The sequence below is a fragment of the Eptatretus burgeri genome, chromosome 3, assembly GCF_056783735.1.
Source record: "Eptatretus burgeri isolate ZD-2024b chromosome 3, Ebu_testis_v1, whole genome shotgun sequence".
In the NCBI taxonomy this organism is placed as follows: Eukaryota; Metazoa; Chordata; class Myxini; order Myxiniformes; family Myxinidae; genus Eptatretus; species Eptatretus burgeri.
The window spans coordinates 109,219,974-109,241,175 of NC_140963.1; the positions used below are offsets into that span (position 1 = coordinate 109,219,974).

General features: G+C 44.4%; 1 protein-coding gene across 5 annotated transcripts in view; it reads right to left on the reverse strand.

Annotated features, from left to right (window-relative positions):
* The window catches only part of LOC147030678 (ETS-related transcription factor Elf-2-like), a 30,765-nt gene extending 10,694 nt beyond the window's left edge, over positions 1-20,071 (reverse strand). Inside the window, exons 1-5 of one of the 5 annotated variants that reach the window (XM_085874951.1) lie at positions 19,961-20,071; positions 11,909-12,070; positions 10,284-10,331; positions 7,427-7,597; positions 5,108-5,303 (exon numbers count right to left, since the gene is read on the reverse strand). In XM_085874951.1, coding sequence (XP_085731077.1) covers positions 5,108-5,303; positions 7,427-7,597; positions 10,284-10,331; positions 11,909-12,059 — 566 coding nt within the window. In that variant the 5' untranslated portion in view covers positions 12,060-12,070; positions 19,961-20,071. Of the gene's footprint in view, positions 1-4,205; positions 5,304-7,426; positions 7,598-10,283; positions 10,332-11,904; positions 12,071-19,960 lie in introns of those variants that run through there. The other 4 variants (XM_085874952.1, XM_085874950.1, XM_085874953.1 and 1 more) reach the window with 4 other exon arrangements.
* Between the last annotated feature and the right edge of the window lie 1,131 nt (positions 20,072-21,202).

Below are 21,202 nucleotides of genomic sequence, written 5' to 3' on the forward strand. Positions count from 1 at the left end.
GGAGACCATTTTTATTATTATTTATTTATTGAAGAAAAATTGTTCCGAAAATAATTAATTTATCAAAAAAAGTGCACAACTTCTTTTTGTTTCCAATTGTCAAAACGATGTGGTCTTTGGAAGTGTTAAGGAATTCAGCTCTACTCAACATGCTTGCCAACGAAATACATCTCACTTTGGTGGAATGCTTTGCAAACTATTTTTTTTTTAAACTATTTTCAAACTAAAACAATTCGAACATGGAATACCTAATGACACTGTACTTTCAGGGCTCCTTACAAATCCTACCCTGTTGCCTCACCGTGGCGTAGGAGTGGCAATGGTCAATGGAGTCCTCCCAGGGTGGGCTCAAAGTATCCATCTCCGTGTGTGTGTGTGTGTGTGTGTGTGTGTTTGATTGGTATCTCTATATAGGGGTTTCAGAAAGTGGAATGGAGTCCTCACAGGTCTCAATGTATTCACCTCCGTGTGTGTGTACGTGCATGTTGTTGTTGCCTGCTATCTCCACATGTCGGTGGGTTTCGTGAGGCGAAACAGAGACCTACCAGGTGTGTGCGTGCGTGCACGTGCGTGTGTGTCGTTGATTGGTATCTACATATGCGGGTTTCAGAATGTAGAATGGAGTCCACCCATGGTGGGCTCAAAGTATCCACCTTCGTCTCAGTAAGGGGGTCACGATTCATGGACCAAGCTGTGAAGTTTTCTGTTCTCAAAGTTTTGTCCCGAGGGCTCTCTTCAGGATCGTCACTGAGTCCCGGACAGCTTTGAGCTGTAGTTTGCTTGTGATAATATTCCCAGGGATGGGTTTTAATATCTCTGTGAGGTTCTTTGTCATCTTTGTCACCAACTATCATTGGTACAACTTTGGCATTCTTTGACTTCCTGGATATTTTCACTTCATTTTTGAGGTCTTGGTGTTTGGTCATTCTCGTGATTTATGCATTGTTTACTCCAAAATCACTGGTATTAACACCTGACGTAGAAATGCCTTATTCTCTCTTTTTTGTACCTAAGTATGATATCTGGTCGCAATGCTTTGTTTTTGATGTTCACGCTCGACGGGGTCATTCGGTGGTACGTGAGCGGTACTTCCATGTTTTCAGCAATTACTTTTGGTTCATGTTCCCACAAATTATCTGGAACTCGGATATCAAAGTTTTTGCAGATGTGCCAGAGGATTACTTTACAAACTCTTCTGGGTCTCACTATCTGCCATGACCTTTCCTGGGAAAGCCACATTTCAAACCTCGCCTCCAAAGCCAGTCGCCGACTGGGAATCCTCCGTCGTGCAAGGTCCTTCCTCGGCCCACCTGAGCTCCTGACCACTTACTAAGCTTTTGTGCGCAGCCTGATGAGGTACTGCTCTCCCCTCTGGGCTGGTGCTCCTGCCTCCCACTTTTCATGGCTTCACGCTGTAGAAACCAAGGCATTTCGGATCATTGGCATCTCCCGCAATGAGGCTGAGTCTTTGGGCCTCTCACTCAATCACCGCAGGTTGGTCGGTGGTCTTTCTGTCTTCTACTGTCTCCTCTCCAGCCTCGGCCCCCCCCTGCTCTCTCTCTGTGATTTGTCCCCACCACATTTCTGCTGGGCGCTCAAGGTCCGCCAACAACCCCCTTCTGGTAAAACTACCAAAATCACGAATCACTGCTCACCTTCACTCTTTCATTCCTCTTTTTTTCCCACCTTTGGAATAAACTCCCTCACTCTATTCATTCCCATCCTTCCCTCCAGGCCTTCAAAACAGCTGTTCACCACCACCTCTTATCATCCCCCATCCAAAACCTCTATTTTCTACCCCCGATAATCCACCCTAGCCCACCTCCTTCAAGTTCCCTGCTTTCCTTCCTGAAAGTCCCTGTAATGTCCTTCTTCTATTCCCCATGTTCCCCGTCCCATCCCTCTTCCTTCCACAGATCTCCAAATGTCTCTGTTCCCCACTATTTTGTCCTTCCCACTCCCTCCCCTCCTGTCTCATGCCCCCTTGCTGTGCGTTGTGTGTTTGCTCTCATACGAGCCTCGACAAGGTATACAAAAAAACAACCCAAAAAAAAAAAAACTCTTGTGTCGTTGTGTGTATCGCTGTTCTGACATGAGTATTTTTTTGTGTGTGTGTTTGGTTATTAAGCATACATATCACTCTCTTTGCTCATGCCACCTCCACCCCTCACCTTTTTTTTTCTCTCTCTTTCTCTTTCTCCTTCTCCTTCTCCTTCTCCTTCTCCTTCTCCTTCTCCTTCTCCTTCTCCTTCTCCTTCTCCTTCTCCTTCTCCTCCTCCTCCTCCTCCTCCTCCTCCTCCTCCTCCTTCTCCTTCTCCTTCTCCTTCTCCTTCTCCTTCTCCTCCTTCTCCTTCTCCTTCTCCTTCTCCTTCTCCTTCTCGTTCTCCTTGTTCTTCTCCTTCTCCTTCTCCTTCTCCTTCTTTTTCTCCTTCTTTTTCTCCTTCTTTTTCTCCTTCTTTTTCTCCTTCTTTTTCTCTCACAGTGTACACAATGTTTACTCAGGCGTCGCTCTCCCCACCTCCACCTCCCTTCCTTGCTCTTCTCCCCTTCCTCACTCCCCCTTCTTCACCCACTCCTCGCTTCCCCTCCCTCCTCTCTCTCTCCTCGCTTCCCTCCATCCTCTCTGCCTCCCCTCTCCCCCTCCCCTCTCTTTCTCCCACGACATTTTAATGAAAATGCTTTCACGACATTTTTGTCAACTCGCGTCGGTCGTAGTGCCACCCTACATAAGGGAACCGTGACTCGAGGGGGAAAATAATTCGACCCTCTTGCCAGTCGAGGTATAGACCAATGTTACATGAGAGGGGAGGGATGTAAATCATCATCAATGATGTTGGCAGGCCCAACTATAAAGGCACGAGTTGACAGAATCGGGTGCAATAACCCCAGAAGCGCTGAGCTGGAAGCTGCGCCCTGGAATGAGATCAAGGAGGGGGACGCCATGCGCTGCGCTGTCAACGCCATGCCCCCTCCACTGGGAAATGTTCCTCCACCCTCGTTGCCTGCAAAAAACAATTACCATCTGCACTGGGCATTATCCTCACAAGGAATTTTATCAGGTTTGGCCCAATAACTCTGCTGTCATGTGTATTTCCCCTGTCTTCTGTCGTGTGTGTGTGTGTGTGTGTGTGTGTGTGTGTGTGTGTGTGTGTGTGTGTGTGTGTGTGTGTGTGTGTGTGTGTGTGTGTGTGTGTGTGTGTGTGTGTGTGTGTGTGTGTCCCTAAGACACATTCTGATTAAGGATCTGCCATTCGTTGCTTGATCCATTCATGGGCACATATTTCAGTAATGGGTAAATTGGGGATAGTTTTATGAATTGGATTCATTTGATTACAGTATATTGTTTGCTTCTTGTGCATTCCCGACCCTGTTTATGGATTACTTTATTCTTATGCAGCCTTTGGCTGCTTGGCTGCATCATTTTCTCGGGGTGCAGCTGTGCAGCTGATGCAATGCCCCTTGTTACCAGTTAGCTGGTACTCATTTTGCCGACCTCAGAAGGATGACAGTCTGAGTCAACCCAATTGGTGTCAGTTCATCGTAACAAGAGGGACTTGAACTCAAGACGCTAAGATCTTAAGTCGGCCACCTTCACCGTTCTGCCAACATCAGGCTCTGACCCTGTTGTTATTGCATCAATATAATTTGCAAACCTGGCCTGGTCTCTGGCTGATTCTGTTTCTTCTGATGGTTTCACAAATTCTGTTGAAGGTAAATCGGTCGAGGTAAAACCTCGGTAACGGTAACGTAGCTTTAGATGTGAGGATCCGGCGGGGGATTGAAACGGGTGACCGGTCATGGCCTTATCGACACGACTCGCTGAGTTCGAACCGGAAAACCGGTACAGTCCGGCGGCTGCAACACTACAAAATTTTTCTGATACTTTCAACAAGTCGAGCATAATGGCAAGCACCGTGCATGGTAATGGGCCATTTAATAATGGATGAAATCGATGGGATGTTGTTGACCAAGTTCTGCTAACTGCCATGGGAAGCAGGAAGCTGACATTTTGATTGTTTATCCTTCATCGGAGCAACAAGTGTTCATGACTCAAATGCTCTTTTGTGCTCTATCAAAGGCTCAATGGCCAAAACTTCAGCTTCTCCTTGTTTCCCACAGTGGTTAGCATATCTCAATCAACATCCTGTTGGTGTCCTCAATTTTTATAGCGTCCACCAACGCAGATCAACACTTTCACCAGCAAGACGAATGAACGAATCATTTTACAATGATCCATTTAATATCTGACTGCACAAGAACACAAGACTAATCAGATTGGAATCCAGATCTGGCTCAAACAAATACAGCACAAAGCAATATAAAGCTTCGAGGAAAACCGTTGAGGTTATTGAGCTCAACTAGTTTGCACACATCATTAACACATCAAGGCATCATTCAGTGAGAAATGCTTAAACGAATTTCACAGGCACAGTCATTCATCAATGTGTGTGCTTTCCATTGGAATGACGTTGAACTGGGCATGCCATCTGCTGTCATTCGTTGGTGGTCGTTAAAGATCCCACGGTGCCCCTCACAGCGAGTCGGCGAGCTGCCGCCGGCATCCTGTACACATTCCAAATTCCTGCCCTAACCCTAAAGAAGACATTGTTGCATCACCCTCAGCTCATGATGCTACCCCACTGCCATGCGCCGCATATGAAAGAAGATTTTCAGCCGTCCTCAGGTGCCACCTGGCACCTGGACGATTCATTGCAGGTGTCAGATTGGCCAGTCCTACTTAGTTGTCATAAGGCCTGGATTAAAAAAAAAAGGAATAACTGAAATGTCCACGCGGATTGTTTCAAAATTGTGTCCGTCATGCTTCACTTCGCTCGTGTGGCACAATTCCACTGGCAACAGGTGGAACCAAAAGAAGACAAATGCAGACACAGACATGAGACTCCAACAATAAAACAACGCATGGCACGACCACTGTCACAATAAAGAAAACAATATCAAATTCAGAGAGTACACTCAAATTATCATTATCAAACACCTCCATTAATTTATACATGGAAGATTTACAGTGGCATGAGGAAAAAATACTGAAGCTCGCATAGACAAGGAAGATATGCAGGGTGAGAGGCAGTGCTGAATCGAGACGTACCTCATGGCACGGCTCAGCTTTTCGTAGTTCATTTTGAGATTCCCCTTCTTGTAACCCCATAATCTTGCCAACTCAGTGGAGGAAACCACCCTGAACACGCCAAGCCTGTGATCTAACCAACACAATGGTCTGTGAGGTCCCTCGGGTTCCAGGAGAAGATCCCTGATGAACTCCCACAAAAGAGGTTGCTGGCGTTCTGTAGTGGGGAAATGAAAATTCATCTTCAGAACAATTTGCTCGTATTGGTAGTTGGTAGATAGGTCTGAAAATGGAGTTCAAGATCTACTTGGTCCTGAAAGTTTACTGAAGGTTGCAGAACTCCAAGCAATTGCATACGACTATGTACAGTAGCGACAATCCTACCTAGATGAAAAGTAAATAATGATTGTACACCGCTTATTCCCAATTCCATATCCAGTCGATGCATGACATCATCACCTGGCGCCGAAAGAAGGGAGTACTCAGTTTTTACTCTGTTTGTTTGTTTGTTTGTTTTCTTTCGTGTTTGTCCGGGCGATATCTCTGCCATCCTTTTGAGTTAGGAAGCTGAGAGTTGAGGACAAAAGTGAAGATGTGCTTTGGGGGAAAACTGTTTTTTATTTTTTGATTAATCAATTAATTGATTAATAACTGAATTATTATTATCGATTTATTAATTACTTATTTATTATATTTCTCATCTGGGCAATATCTCGGGCACCTTTTGAGCTTGGAAGCTGATATTTGGACATGACAGTGACCAAGTGATTTCGCTATAAAAGGTATTTTTTTATTAATTGATTAATTATTTGATTTTTCGATTAATTACTTAATTTTCAAAAAGTTACAGATTTGGATGAAACAGTGGTGGTTTAGGGTATGCTATCAGCCAATTAAGAAATTTGATATTTTACGATAATTATTTTATTTTAATTATGCAGTTAATCAATCAATTATCATACACCGCTCCCTCCAAATTCTGTCTCCATGCACTGAAGGCATCCTGGCAATGTCTCATGCTGGAGGATTTGTTATTTATTTCTTTGGCACATGGGGCAGTGGACTTTGAACGAACGTACCTGTACTTGTTCGCACTTTTCTCTATTCAGGCTCTGATTGGCTTCCAGGTGACGTGTTCTTATGTTTTTCGCGTGATGAGAATGACCATCAAAAATATATTTACTTATTTTTGCTGAGTCCAGAATGTGTGCTGCAGTTTGTGTCTGCCTTCCAATTCGCAAACAACCAAGCTGTTCCGATTCTGTCTTTCCCCCGACCAGTGAGTGATGAGCACCACTTCTTCTGGTATTGTCATGACTGATGTTTGCAGCGGTGCACTAACCCTATAATCGGCCTATTTCGGACCTTTGCTGCTTCATAACCATGATGGCGGCTTTGTGAGTCACAATGAATGTTGAGCATTCAACAAATCAAATCACTTGCTTTCACCTTGCTGTGATACCTGTATTACGAAAATTTCATTTGCAAGTCACAAAATACTTGTTTTGGATGAAAATGAAATTAACCTGAGAACAGGTTATTGATATTATTTCAAAGTGGTGATTGTGATTCATGTCAGATCTTTAGTAGTATACAGTAACTTATACTTGCAGAGAGATTGCAAGGAAACTTAGACAAAGGGGAGGCCATTTGTCCCCTCATGCCTGTGCTTCATCCCTATGTCATTCATTTAATTTATCAGTTCACTGACATTCTATGATAAATGTGTCCTCCCCTCGTCCTCATTCTCCATGGCCTTTATTGATCCATGTCTCCCTCTTTTTGTCCCTCATCCCTGCTGTTGCTGTGTTTCCCTCTTATCTTTCTACTGTTCCGTCCTGATCCATTCTATGTTCTTGCTCCTCCATGAGCCTCGACATTGTATACAAATAAATTAATAACCCTATTCATTCCATTAATTTAATCCAATTAACATCTACAGGCAGGGAATTTGATCGCAGGGTACCGACATACAATGGCTTCCTCTTTTTGAGAGATACCATAGGATTTTTGATATCCACAAACTAAATACAGATGGGATACCTTGCATCCCCATCTGAAGATACAACCCCCCCCCCCTTGCACTGGATCAGAACAGCAGTATTTTGTTTAGCTTTGATCCCTTCAAGGATCAAACTCAGACGAGACATCTCATTAGTGGCGAGGAAGCTAACAACGGAGTTATCCTGCTGCCACAAAGGTTATCCTTCTAGCTGGATTCAAACCAACAACATACGGTAATGAAAGCTCAGAAGACGTGGATACCATATGGACATAAACAGATGAACTATCGAAGCAGTCCATCATAGCACTCGGATCTTGTTCGTTATCAAGTCTTACTGTATGCAGGTCGAGATGGTTTGGATTTGAGGGCAGCGGAAGCTGGAGTTGAGGGATCATAAGGAGGAGGAAGGCAGGCAAGTTTGGGATCATGGCATTGGTCCCCAGAAGGCAATGAGCTTAGGATCACTGGTCCTTCTGGTAAGGTCCACTCTGGAGCCTGAATCCAGTCTGTGAGAAAACAACCATTAAAAATTATTGTTAGAATTGTTCTGGCAACTTTATGCCCTACTCTTTCTGCATACAGGTATCTACCTAGTTGTGTTTCCTTATGAATCCAATGAAATATTCAGAACCACACATTGCGGTGAGGAGGAAACGAGTCAAAATAAAGTATTGAGCTAAATTGGTCGATGAATACCATGCATGTGTCATAATAAATACAGTAGGTACACCACACACATATCAGGGTGGTTTAGGGGTGCTGATTATTTATTTAGTCGTTTGTTAAATAAAACAAACTCACTGTCTTTCTCTGAAACAAACTACTTGAACAAGCAGACAAACAATGAAAACAGCTAGAGGTCAAAGGACCTTTTTCCTCGTGCAGTCTTGACAAACAAGGACATGGCCGGGGCCTGCAAGTGGCAAATTTGATTGGTCGTGATGATGTAAAATGCCATACTAATTTGTCCAAGTACTGCTAAATGGAATAGATTTGAAAGTGACAATTCGGCGATTTATGTTCTACATTGGTCAAATTTTTCATTAAATTGAAATAGAATAAAGATTTTAAAGTTTGTAAAAAAACAGATTTGGAAGTTCACCACCGTTGATGCAGCGTCTTTTACACCACCTTGTAGAAAACGTTACATAAGTTATTTGTGCCTGTTGTTTGTGTCCTTTATGACATCACTAAAAACAGTAACCTCCTGCTTGGAATGATTTTCAATTTTGTTTGACAGACAGACAGGCAGACAGAGTAAAAGCATATCTAACGCCTCTCAGCGCTTGCGCGATCAGGATGAATTCGGAGCCCGATCTGTTCATTTTCTAAATTTTTATTATTTTTTCTTTGTTGTTGTTCATTTTTACTGCTAAACTGCAAGTTCATTTTCTGATTCCTTTTCTGATTTGTGTTCAAAATATAACTAAGTTGTTCCTCGATCGTAAAATTATGGTTGTAGACACAGCAGACAGACAAAGTGAACCGATTGTTTAATCCCACTTTTCGGTTCGTATGCATGGGGCAACAATAAAAAAAACAGAGATTGCAGACCCTCACCAGGACTTCTTTTGAGTGGTGTATTTTTTATGGGTATTCGGGTAAATCCAATATGAATGCCAAACCATGTGACCTATGACATCATATATGTGAACCTTTTGTTCCTCATGGACAGGCGGTCGTACATTTCAGGGATTACAAGGAAATTATGTGCAGGTCACTAATCACTAAGCTAACACCAGGCTATGGTGTAAAGTTTCACCTCGATCTGTTCAGCCACTTCAGAGAAAAGATTTTTGAAGGTTGTTTTTTTTTTTTTTTTAAATAATATGGCTGATGAATCACGTGACCGATGACGTCATCAAAAAATTTCTGGGTACCGTTTTCTCCCTAGATCACCCTCAAAATGTTCATACTGATCGGATGTAGCGTTCTACATATGCAATTATGACGTCATAACGAAGGCACTGACGATGACATTAAAAGAAAACACACTCATTCCCCATGAGGAGTACTTGCTATATCCCAAGCTTCAATAAAACCGTGGTGCGGTTTTAGAGATACAAAGTTCCAATTTTTTCCCCGTTTTTCCAATATGGCTGCTACACCACGTGGCCTAAGGCGTCATAATTATCATTACAACATTCTACATGAGTAGGCGCACCAATGGTGAAAATTTCGTTTCAATCTGACAAGCAGCTGCAGAGAAAAACACGAAACTTCTGTGCAGACAAAGAAACAAAGACAGACAAACAAACAAACAAACGGACCCAAATGCAATACCTTCTCCTTTGGCAGGGATAATGTCTCAGTGGAATAATGATTGGAGTGTTGACTCTGAGTCTGGAGGATTGGCAGTTCTTTTTTGTTTTTTTTTTGTACACCTTGTCGAGGCTCGTATGAGAACTAACACACAATGCACATCAAGGGGGGCAGGAGACAAGAGGGGCGGGAGTGGGAAGGACAAAACGGTGGGGAACAGAGACACCAGGAGATCTGTGGAACGGAGAGGGGTGGGGATGGGAACACGGGGAATACAAGATGGACACCACAGGGACTCTTAGGAAGGAAAGCACGGAATTTGAAGGAGGTGGGTTTGGGGTGGATTAACGGGGGTAGAAAAGATCGAGGATTTGGATGGGGGAAGATAAGAGGTGGTGGTGAACAGCTGTTTTGAAGGCCTGGAGGGAAGAATGGGATTGAATAGAGTGAGGGAGTTAATTCAAAAGGCGGGAAAAAAGAGGAATGAAAAAGTGAAGGTGAGCAGTGATTTGTGATTTTGGTAGTTTTACCAGAAGGGGGTTGTTGGCAGACCTTGAGCACCCTGTGGAAATATGGGGGGGACAAAATTTTGCAGTTTGGCAGTTCAAATCATCGGCAAGTCATACCCAAGACTTTAAAAATGGGATGTGCTGCTTCCTTGTTTGATGCTCAGCATTTACATAGAATAGAGCATTGACAAACAACCATAGATTGGCAATCATTGTGCAAGTTTTTTAGGGGTGGGGGGGGGGCTAATTGCTTCCTCCTGTGTTGAGGTCTCTTGTAATGGAACCTTTATTTATTTATTTATTTTGAAGGCAAATTCAGACAACATTGAAGCAAATATACAAATAGGCATCCACATCTGAGTACATGATGTACTGCTTATTGCATGCTGGGTGTTTGTGTCTGGTGAATGCTGCATCTCACCATCCTCATTAAGCAGTCCAATACCTGAAGGTTGAAGGAGACTGCATCCTGAGGAAAGAGGACACCGATTATTGCAGAAAATGTCACAACCTCAGCTAGATAGACAATGTCCACAGTGTTTGCCGGTTCTCCAACTGTTGCGGAACGTGGAACTGTCTCTAAATCAGAAAAGGTGAAAATGAATTGACTGCTCAGCTGAAAGTTAGTTGCCTTCAAACCTTCTTTCACTTTATCCCAGACATCAATTTCTGTCTTGAAGTCAGTCCTATGGACATGCTAGGCAAGTATGGAAGCTTATGGATTACTGACAATATATTTCAAGGTTAAAATGTAAACGGGTGTAACATCATGTCAGGAAGTACCTGTCCTTATTTGCCTTTTAATAAAACATCCCAAAAATGTATCTGTGGCAGTTGTTCAAACTGAAGAACAGCACAAAAAGATCTAATCCCAAAGGAGGATTAATAATAATGTTCAGAATTTGAGAGTGACAAGTTCAAAATACTCAGCCGAAGTTGCAAAACAATGGGAAGGAGTTACATTTGCAACAAGTACTTCACAGGTGATCCCAACAAAGAAACTCCATTGAGAATGGCTATCAATGCCCTTTGAGACAATGTTCAGACTGATCTTTTAACATTGAGCTTGAGAACGGAACGGGCGCTGGAAGACTGATGGTGGCATTCACCGAATACATGGAGGTCCTTCCTAAAACGGTTCCAGGAGACACAGGTCGAGTCCTGTTCTTGATTGATCTCTGATTTCGGTGTTCAGTCATTGCAGCTGGGTTCTTTCTCTCCGGGTGGCCAGAAATAGTCGGACAGCATAGGAACCGCAATTCCGCAGGCCATTGTTTTACAAATGCTTCTCTCTGTGATAACTCTTACAGGATACTTTTTTTTTTTGCTATTGTTGTCACGTGCCCTCGCGTGTAGATCGGACCAAGAGGAACAGGTGGAGTACCTACTCCCTGAAGGTCATTCATGAGCCAGCTGGGTTTTTACTGACAGTGAAATTGTGACATGGTGAGGCTCCTTAAACTCGTCATCCTGGTGTTTCACAGGCAGAATGGATACATCAGTGTGTGCTGTCCCTCGGATGGAAGTTAAACTTGGTGTCCTGTCTGCCAGCATTCTTGGTGGATGTTAAAAATCCCATGGTGTCCTTCGCGGTAAGCTATCACCGACACCATGAAGAACTTTTATATTCCTGCTCTAACCTACAGAGGGCATTGCAACAGTGGCACATCAGTGAACGAGTATCCATCACACTTATTGAGAGGCCCAATTCATGACACCAGAGGAATTGAGCAACAGGCAGTGGAGCAACACGCACACGCACACGCACACGCACACGCACACGCACACGCACACACACACTCTGATTAATCAATCGCCCTTCCTGCAAAACACCAGGATGACAGTTTAATGCGTGATCGAGATTCAAACCCAGGCTGGACAGATCAGAGGTGAATGTATATACCTCGAGTCTACACTGCCAGCACAGGAGAGATTCCAATACTTTCTTTCACATGAAGATCATCTTCAAAGAGGAAAAAACACTCACATGTTGAGTCTACTTGGCCTGCTCTAACAATTAGGCTAAATATAAGACGACATACCTACCAGCAACGAATAGACTTGCTCCATATTGGCTGAGATCTCGAGGTACTGCCAAATCCTCCAACATAGAACGAAAGGAAAAGGGATTGTACTCCATGTGTCCACAACCTTGTCCTGTTACATCATCACTCTTTTTATGCAAACTGGTTGTCATCCTCTGGGTCTCTGAGGAAACACAAACAGAAATATTGGAACACAGGTATTCGTGGGCCAAGGACACGTACGTCACATGAGTTTGGAAACTCGAGACCTTGAGACTTCTTCTCCCTTTCGAGAAGACCACTGCAGAACAATTAATTACATCCACCACCGAAGGTGAAGGAAGTTATGTTTTCATCCCTCTCTGTTTACTTGTTATTGGCTCAATCGAAGATTTTTCAAGTTGTATATTGGTTAGGCGATTACGTTATTCTGTTTGTCTGTCTGTTTGTCACCTACAGGTCAATCGTCAATTTACATCTTATTAACTTAAAAGTTGAACAGGATTTGCAAAGTCCATCACTGAATAATTGGGAAAGCAACTATTTTTGAGGGTAAAAGGTCAACTCAAGGTCAAGCTTATAAAATCATAAATTTCAATGTGAAAAAATAATCTATTTTCATCTGATTGACCCGTACTTTGATGAAGATTGTCAATTTTAATCTTTATGAAATGGACAATTTGATGTTTTCATGACAACCTTTGGAGAGGAGGGGTTGATTTTGCTCGTATCGTGCTCTGCCCGACGTCTTTTTCTCGTTTATTTGGGAGCAGGATATCTCAAAACGTTATCGACGGATTCGGATGAAACTTGCTGGACAGGTTGGTTGTGTGACAAGAACAAGCGGAGTAGATTTTGGTTCAGGTCTGAATCCAGATCTGGCCCATCAGTGGGATACAAAACGTAAACTGTTCAGCCTGGAGGAAGTATGCGCTCCACCAAGTGCTGTTCTTGTTAATGTTTTATTTCAACCCAGCATTATATAAATTTTAGGATTGCTAACAGAAATTTCCATATTCTGGTAAATAAGAAAATTCACCAGAATAATTAAAATTGTATAAAGTGTTCGAAATTTATATTTATTTGCTCGAAGAAAGTTTTCTTACATAAAATGATCTCAAAGAAGACGTATTCTAAAACCATTAATGTTGTGTTTTCCCACACTACTTCACACATCAATGCCTCACCCTTCCTCTGAAACACCAGGATGACAGTTTATAGCTGGGTTGATTCAGCATAACTTTTGAAGCAAAGCATTTGATCAACGTTTTCCTCCATGTTCCTGTTACTCACTCACTGAGAACAGAATTCCTTGTGTCCTCCAAACGTCTCCAATAATTAATATACAATACTTTTTTTTTCAAGGTGAAATTACCACTGGAGAGAGGACATGAACAAGGACCCATCATGCCCCTTATTGAAAACCGCAAGGGCTGGCAGGTCAGCCTCGAGGCATGCACACACACCTCTGAGCTGTCTCGCCTGCGTTTGAATCCCGACCCAGCTATCAATTTTCACCCTGGTATTTCACAGGCAGGATGAGGCATCAGTTTGTGTGCCGTTGATAGGATTGACGATAGCCATTCGGCCCGTCCACGAGCACTGGTCATTGGTGGGCGTTAAACATCCCTCGGTGTCTTTCCCAAAGAGAAGGTGAAATATCGCCAGCACCTTGAACAAACTACAAATTCCTTCCTAAATCACTGAGGTTGGCTATCCTGCGTCAGAGTGGTGATCCGTCCAGCATTGATTCTAGGCTTAAAAAGTTGATCAACTCCTAGTGATGCAACCCAGAGCTCCGTAAAGAGTAATGGACTCGACTTGGTCAATTGTTTTTTTTTAATCGAGTCTCGTGTATGTCTCCCGCTGATTCACTATAGAGGTATAATACCTGAATATTTCCTGAGATCATGCAAACTCACCAAATGTGCATTAATAATCGGATGACAACATATTGTTTTTTGGGGGAAATTTTCTTGAAAAGATAAAAATTGTTTTATTTTCTGATTCCAGCAATTATGACCAGCATCTGCTTTGTCTATTTCAATTTTTCAGAATATTTGTTCAGAAAAGGTCAGTTATACCATCATTGTTTTCATATCCTTCTGATATTTTAAATGATAAGCATGCCTGGTGTAAGTATTTCATCAAAGATGAAAGGTCCATGGTGAAATGGCTTTGAGACGTGCATGGGAAGTGTTAAAAGGGACAACTCATGGACATTCACGATGGACAAATGACAACGTCTCGCAGAGCAGTCGACTCATTTGTAGAAGGGTCCATCATCCTGATAGTGGGGCAACTTAGCTAAATATAGCATAACAATTGTGCATTTTGTGAGAAAAGCACCAAATTTGGCACACTAGTAGCCTAACATATTATGAACAGATTTGGATATTGGGCCATCTCAAATTCAGCCGCTGATGGCTGTGGCAGCCATTTTCCACTGCCATCAAAAATTTTGAGATGGCCCAATATCCAAATCTGTTCATAATATGATAGGCTACTAGTGTGCCAAATTTGGTGCTTTCCTCACAAAATGCACAATTGTTATGCTAAGTTGCCCCACTATGATCTCAGCTTCCTTGTAAGATGGAGAAATGTGGGCATGAAGATTCTTAAGGGTTTAAATTATGTGTTTTGTGCACTGCAAAACACCTAAGGCCTTGTTGGCTTGAACAGGAACTATAAAACTACTAAAGTTTAAAAAAACTGAAATGTTAACGCTTTGAATTGCATGCATTTCAAACCCTAGCAATGAACATGATGTGATAACCAGTAGCCATATAAGATAATGGCAGAGGATGAGCAACCTACGACATTTAAAATGTGTTCTGGCCTCCAAAGCCAGTCACCGACTGGGAATCCTCCATCGTGCAAAGTCCTTCCTTGGCACATCTGAGCTCCTGACGACATAGAAAGCTTTTGTCCGCAGCCTGATGGAGGGAGGACTGCTCTCACCTCTGGGCTGGTGCTCCTGCCTCTCACCTTTCTCGGCTTCATGCTGTGGAAACCGTGGAATTTAGGACTATTGGTATCTCCTGCGATAAGGCTGAGTCTTTGGGCCTCTCACTCTCTCACCGCAGGCAGGTCGGTGGTCTTTCTGTCATCTACCGTCTCCTTTCCAGTCTCGCGCCCCCCTCCCCTTGCTCTGTCTGCGGTACGTCCCATCCCCCCCTCCCCCCCATATTTCTGCAGGGCGCTCAAGGTCCGCCAGCAATCGCCTTCTGGTAAAACTACCAAAACCACCAATCACTGCTCACCTTCACTCTTTCATTCCTCTTTTTCCTGACTTTGGAACAAACTCCCACACTCTCTTCAATCCCATTCTTCCCTCCAGGTTTTCAAAACAGCTGTTCACCACCATCTATCATCCCCCATCCGAAACCATGATTGTTTCTACCCCCGCTAATCCATCCTGAAGTCACCTCTTTCAAATTCCCTGCTTTCCTTCCTGAAAGTCCCTGTAGTGTCCATTTTGTATATCCCGAGTTCCCCGCCGCATCCCTCTCCCTTCCACAGATCTCCTAACATCTCTGTTCCCCACTGTTTTTTCTTCCCTCTCCCACCCCTCTTGTCTCATGCTCCCCTTGTTGTACGTTCTGTGTATTCGCTCTTATACGAGCTTCGACATTGTATAAAAGGTTTAAAAACAATAATGTAATGATTGTGCAGAACAAGACGTCGATTACACAAGCAAACGGAAGAACAAGAGCTGTGCCAACTCCAGCTGCAGCCATTCACAAAGTTTATATAATTTCTTAACAGACAAGTGACAAAACTTTTGAATCAATTGGATAATACATCCTTTTTCAATAATTAGACGAATTATTTATTTTACATGTAGTTTCAAGATATGATGATTGAAACCCCAGTGAGAGCTCAAACTTCAAGAAAAATTCCTCACTTTGGAATACTTCAACGAGGCAAGATGACGAGTTTTGCTTCAACTGGTAATGTAAAAAGAAACAAATGAAAAATCACTCAAAGAGTGACACTTGGTGAAACAGAACGGCACTCCGTAGAGAACATACCTTCACCAGGCTGAACAGTTTACATTTTGTATGCCACTGATAGGTCGCATGTGGCATCCATGCTGAACTTCTCAAGGCTGGTGGAAATGCTGCACTCGAGTCGTTGCATGCAGTTTTGTGCTCTGCCTGGAACACAGGCATCATCCCAACTGATTGGAAGAGGGGCCTTATTGTTCCTCTCTGGAAAGGGAAGGGTGATCGCCAAGACTGCAACAACTACCGAGGGGTGACGCTGCTCTCGGTGCCGGGCAAGGTCTTTGCTCGGATAATTCTTGATGGGTTCGCCACCATCTGCTAGAGCACCAGCGTCCAGAGCAGTCAGGCTTTACACCAAAGAGGTCAACGATTGACCGTATCCTTCCACTTCGTGTCCTCACCGAACGCAGACGAGAGTTTCGGCAGGGGCTGCTTGCAGCCTATGTTGATCTCTGTAAAGCGTTTAATTCAGTGAATCGGGATGTCCTCTGGAGGATTCTTGGTCTTCGTGGGGTGCCACCAAAACTGATCGATCTGATGTCTGAACTCTACTCTGGTACTGAGAGTGCTGTGAAGTGTGGTGGTACCATCTCTGACTTATTTCCAGTTGTTACTGGAGTTGGTCAGGGGTGTGTACTGGCCCCCACACTTTTCAGCACTTGTATGGACTGGATTTTAGAGAGGATGTCGGAGAGATCAAGCTGCGGTGCATCGTTTGGGAATGTCAAGATCTCGGACCTTGATTTTGCAGTTGATGCAGTCATCCTTGCAGAGACGTTAGATATCCTTTTGGGGGCCCTCGAGGTGCTGAATGAGGAGTCGGAGCTGCTGGGATTACGGGTTTCTTGGGTCAAAACTAAGATCCAGGCTTTCGGTGACATCTTGGATGCTGCTGTCCTGTCTGTGTCTGTTTGTGGTGAGGATGTTGAGGTCGTGGAGAGATTCACTTACCTTGGCAGTGATATTCATGTCTCTGCTGGCTGTGAATCAGAGGTCAATAGATGTCTGGATCGGGCCTGGGGAGTCATGGATTCACTGGATCATGGGGTGTGGCGCTGCCGGTACCTGTGCGGGAGGACGAAAGTCCGAGTCTTCAGGTCCTTGGTACTTCCAGTCTTGCTCTATGGATGCGAGACTTGGACTCTGACCAAGGATCTGAGATGGAGACTTAATTCCTTTGGTACCAGGTCTCTTCGGAAAATCCTTGGCTATCTCTGGTTGGATTTTGTGTCCAACGCGCGGTTGCTGAGAGAGACTCGGATGAGATTTGTTACCTGCATAGTCCGTGAGCGTCAGTTGCGGCTGTATGGACATGCGGCTCGTTTTCCTGACGCTGATCCTGCTCACCAGATTCTCTCAGCGAGGGAGTCTCTTGTGTGGAGGAGGCCAGTGGGCCGACCACGTGCCTCGTTGTTGCAGCAGGTTGACCATCATCTCAAGGAGATGGGGATGGGCCTGGCATCTGCCTGGGGAATGGCCAGACAGAGGCCCCTGGAGTACCGGCGGAAAGTGGACGCAGCGACGCGCTGTTCTGGCACATGCTCCCATACCTGACCTGATAGGTCGGATCTGAATCCGGACCTGAACCAAAATCGAATCGGCTTGTTATTGTCACCTAACCAACTCATCCACCAAGTTTTGTCATAACTCGTCCACAACTTTTTGAGATCTCATGCGATACATAGTTTTTGGCCCCATCTCTCAATGATGAAGATTCATTTTAAAAGTTCTTGTATTCAGATTCAGATTCGGATCTTCACCAAAATTTAATCGATTTGTCCTTGTCACACTCCCCAACTGTCAACCAAGTTTTATATGAATCCATCCATAACCTTTTGAGAAATTGTGCTATATTGTTGCGAATCTGGAAGCCTTGGGCACAGGTCCTATAGAACAGTTATATCGGTAAGTATGTGTTTCTTAGTTAGGGTCCCCATCCCATGTCTAATGGGTGAATAAATGTACTTGCACTGTGAGTTATGTTGATAGTTAGGGTTTTCTTTTATTTTTACACCACCATCAACTACAACAACACGCCTTCACCTCGCTTCCTCATGCCGACACCATTGTCTGCGTGCGTGTCAGCACGTACGTGGGTGGAGCCCATGCAGGATAATGTTCCTCTGCCTGTTTGGTGGGTGGAGTTCAAGGAAGAGCCTCGTGATGGTGAGGAAGGCGGTCCGCGTAACATCACCACGCCCCCAGGCCAATCAACGGACTTGCCGCTCGTTTTGGCCAGTGACAGGGCAACGAGCGATTCTGCGCGCCAAAACCGTCCAGTAAGGGAGAGCGGGGAGGGCGGAGGTGTCCCCCACCCGAGACAGGGTGAATAAGGATGCGGTGCGATTCGGACCTCCAGGAGAGCTTGGGAGATCCTGCCGGGACAAGAACCGCAAAGGTTGCGCGCCGTCTCTCCGTCGGTGAACTAGCGAGTATTTGAGATAGTGGATGACCATCGAGCAGGCAGGGTCGTGGGCGATCTAACGGGCAGGTTGAACGGGCGTGGAGTTGTCGGCCCTCGCTTTGACGTTCAACTCGGAGACTCGGAGAGGTGGCAGAGAAACCTCCTGCCTTCTCGACAGTTTGGGATATGGAGGAGAGGTTTGGTTGCCAGGACGAGCACCGAACTGCGCTCAGGAGGCTGCTCGCGGCTCGCTGGTGTCTGGATTTGGCTCGCCTCTCACTGGTGCCCAGTTTGAATCAGCTCGAAGGCCACACGAGGTGGACAGGTCCGAGGCAGACTGGTCTTCAGCTCGTCTTTCCCCTCCGAGCTGGAGGCCTCAATAAAGGCTGTGGCCACCATTTCGTGTGTGTGTGTGTGTGTGTGTGTGTGTGTGTGTGTGTGTGTGTGTGTGTGTGTGTGTGTGTGTGTGTGTGTGTGTGTGTGTGTGTGTGTGTGTGTGTGTTTTGCCAGTCTCGTAAGTAAGAATTGTATAAGTGGTCTTTGCTTGTACATAAATTGCCTTGCATCTCTATATTCGGATAACTCTGATTCTTGCGTGCCCCCCTGCCCCATTAAAAATAAACCCGTGTGTTAAATGTATCGGTTCGTTGCTGTGTTTCCTTCCATTGGCTTAGCGTGACGCGTGTTGGAGAATTAGCAGGGCCGTTGTTGTCGCCATAAGGGGACATTTGGACCAACGGATCTCGGTGATCATCCGCTTGGGTCGCACACGGTTCGAGCACGCTAGCGGCTCGTTCCGTACGAGCGCCGTTGAGGGTGTGAATACTCGGTAAACTCGCCACGTGGAGCTCTCGGTATTTTGAAGATTGGCAAATAACCCTGTACCACGTGGTGTAATTATTGACGATTCACGGTCCGGTAAGGGACCCGTACTTGTCGGAGTTTTCCGAATAGTACGATCTAAATTCCAGGTGTTCGGTGGAGTCGACTCTGCAGCTCCATCTAGCGGTCGCACTCGTCGCCGATGCCTGGCCCGCAACAATATATCGTTTTTGGCCCAATCCGCCAACGGTGAAGAATCACTTTGGATCTTCACAAAAATCGAATCAGTTTGTTGTTGTCACATGCCCAACATGTTCACCAAGTTTAATCTAAATCCGTCAACAACTTTTTGAGATATCATGCAATATCGTTTTTAGCCCCATTTCTCAATGGTGAAGATTGAGTTAAAAATTAAATAATTTTCTTATCTGGATCTGGATTCGGATCTTCACCAAAATTGAATCGATTCATCCTTGTCCCACTCCCAATCTGTCCACCAAGTTTCGGCCAAATCGATCCATAATCTTTTGAGATATTGTGCTATATATCGTTTTTGGCCCTATCTCTCAATGGTGAACAATCACTTAAAAAATTCTCAGATCCGGATTCAGATCTCCACCAAAATTATGCATTGCCGTCCTTCGGTCCTTGGCCAGTCAACTACACACACTAATTTTTTTTTAGTACGATTGCTTGAAAACTGGCCAAAAATCTTGTTACAAACAGACAAACACTACAGACCAATATACTTGGCAAAAATTTCTTTTCGCCAAGTCACAAACACTCATAACATCAGCACGTCAGTCCAGGCATTGTTCATTGGTAACTCAGTATTTACCTTGTTCAACGTGACCCCAGACGTGTACTTCGGGACCGTCCCTTATGGGAATGTGTTGTTGAGTTTGCACGTTTCATGAGATGGTGGAAAGAGGAAACGAGCTTTGTGGTTTCGCTGATGACGGGTTGAGCGGTGCAGATACATGAACACGTGAGCAGCAAGGCAGGGACATATACTGTACATAGAAGGTTCTCTCTAATAATAATATTAATAATATTAATAATAATAATAATAATAGAGTACCTGCGACAGTATACTTGCGCTCGATTCCAAACCGATCACGAGTTTGTAAGACTTGTGTACCATTTGAACAGGTTCCCTTGCTGGGAGTAGCACACGACCTCTTCAGTTATATTGCCTTGTGAGTGGTGAGTGCAAATCCCTCCAAAAAGCGTATCGAACATAATTCTGCTTGATGAATGACAACCCTGCCTAGGTTGCTTTGCATACAAGTGGAGGAATGGCACAATCAGTAATCCATAATCACATTGTGACGTCATTGATTTACTTTCACTTCTGAAATTTAAGCCCTTCGATGGTAGAGCCCTGTTTTAATTAGAGATGAACTCGTAGAGGCCTGGTTATGATGTCAAAGGCCGAGGAAGACTTTGATGGAAGTGTCGCGTCATGAAGGACCATGGTGAGGTGGGGGGGGAGGGGGAAGGAGGAGGGTGGCTTTAGAACGATCATGATTTGAATTGGGGGCCAATATTGGGGTGAATGTTGTGGTTAGAGTCCACATCTTTAACATGGCATCGCTGCTGCAGAAGCATTAGCATTGTAAGGAATGCACTGGGTGGTTTGCCATTGCATTTTAAAGATGGAAGACACAGAGAAGCATTTTGGAATACAACCACGGTTTTGCCACACAACAATGTGCAAGAGACTGGAATATTTATCATGGCAACACCAGCAACACATGCTGGCAGAGTTCGTGTATGTGTACCAGTGGATCCAAAATGGATGGCATGCTCTTTCGTGCAAAGCACGACCTCCAAAATACCAGGACGGCAGCTTGTAGTCAGGTTGGTAATCGTACCGATATAGACAGACAGCTCACAGGTGAGCATGCCTCGTCGAAGCGAAACGTCTCGTTGTTATCCCATACATGTTTGCAAGCATTCGTCCTCAACTGAATTCCTGTCCTCTGCTGACTCATTGCACACGTTGTCTGTGTTTCGATTTGTCTGTCCTTGCCTGCTTGTCTGTGCTTGTTGTTCCTCTCTGCTACATTGTCGGTGG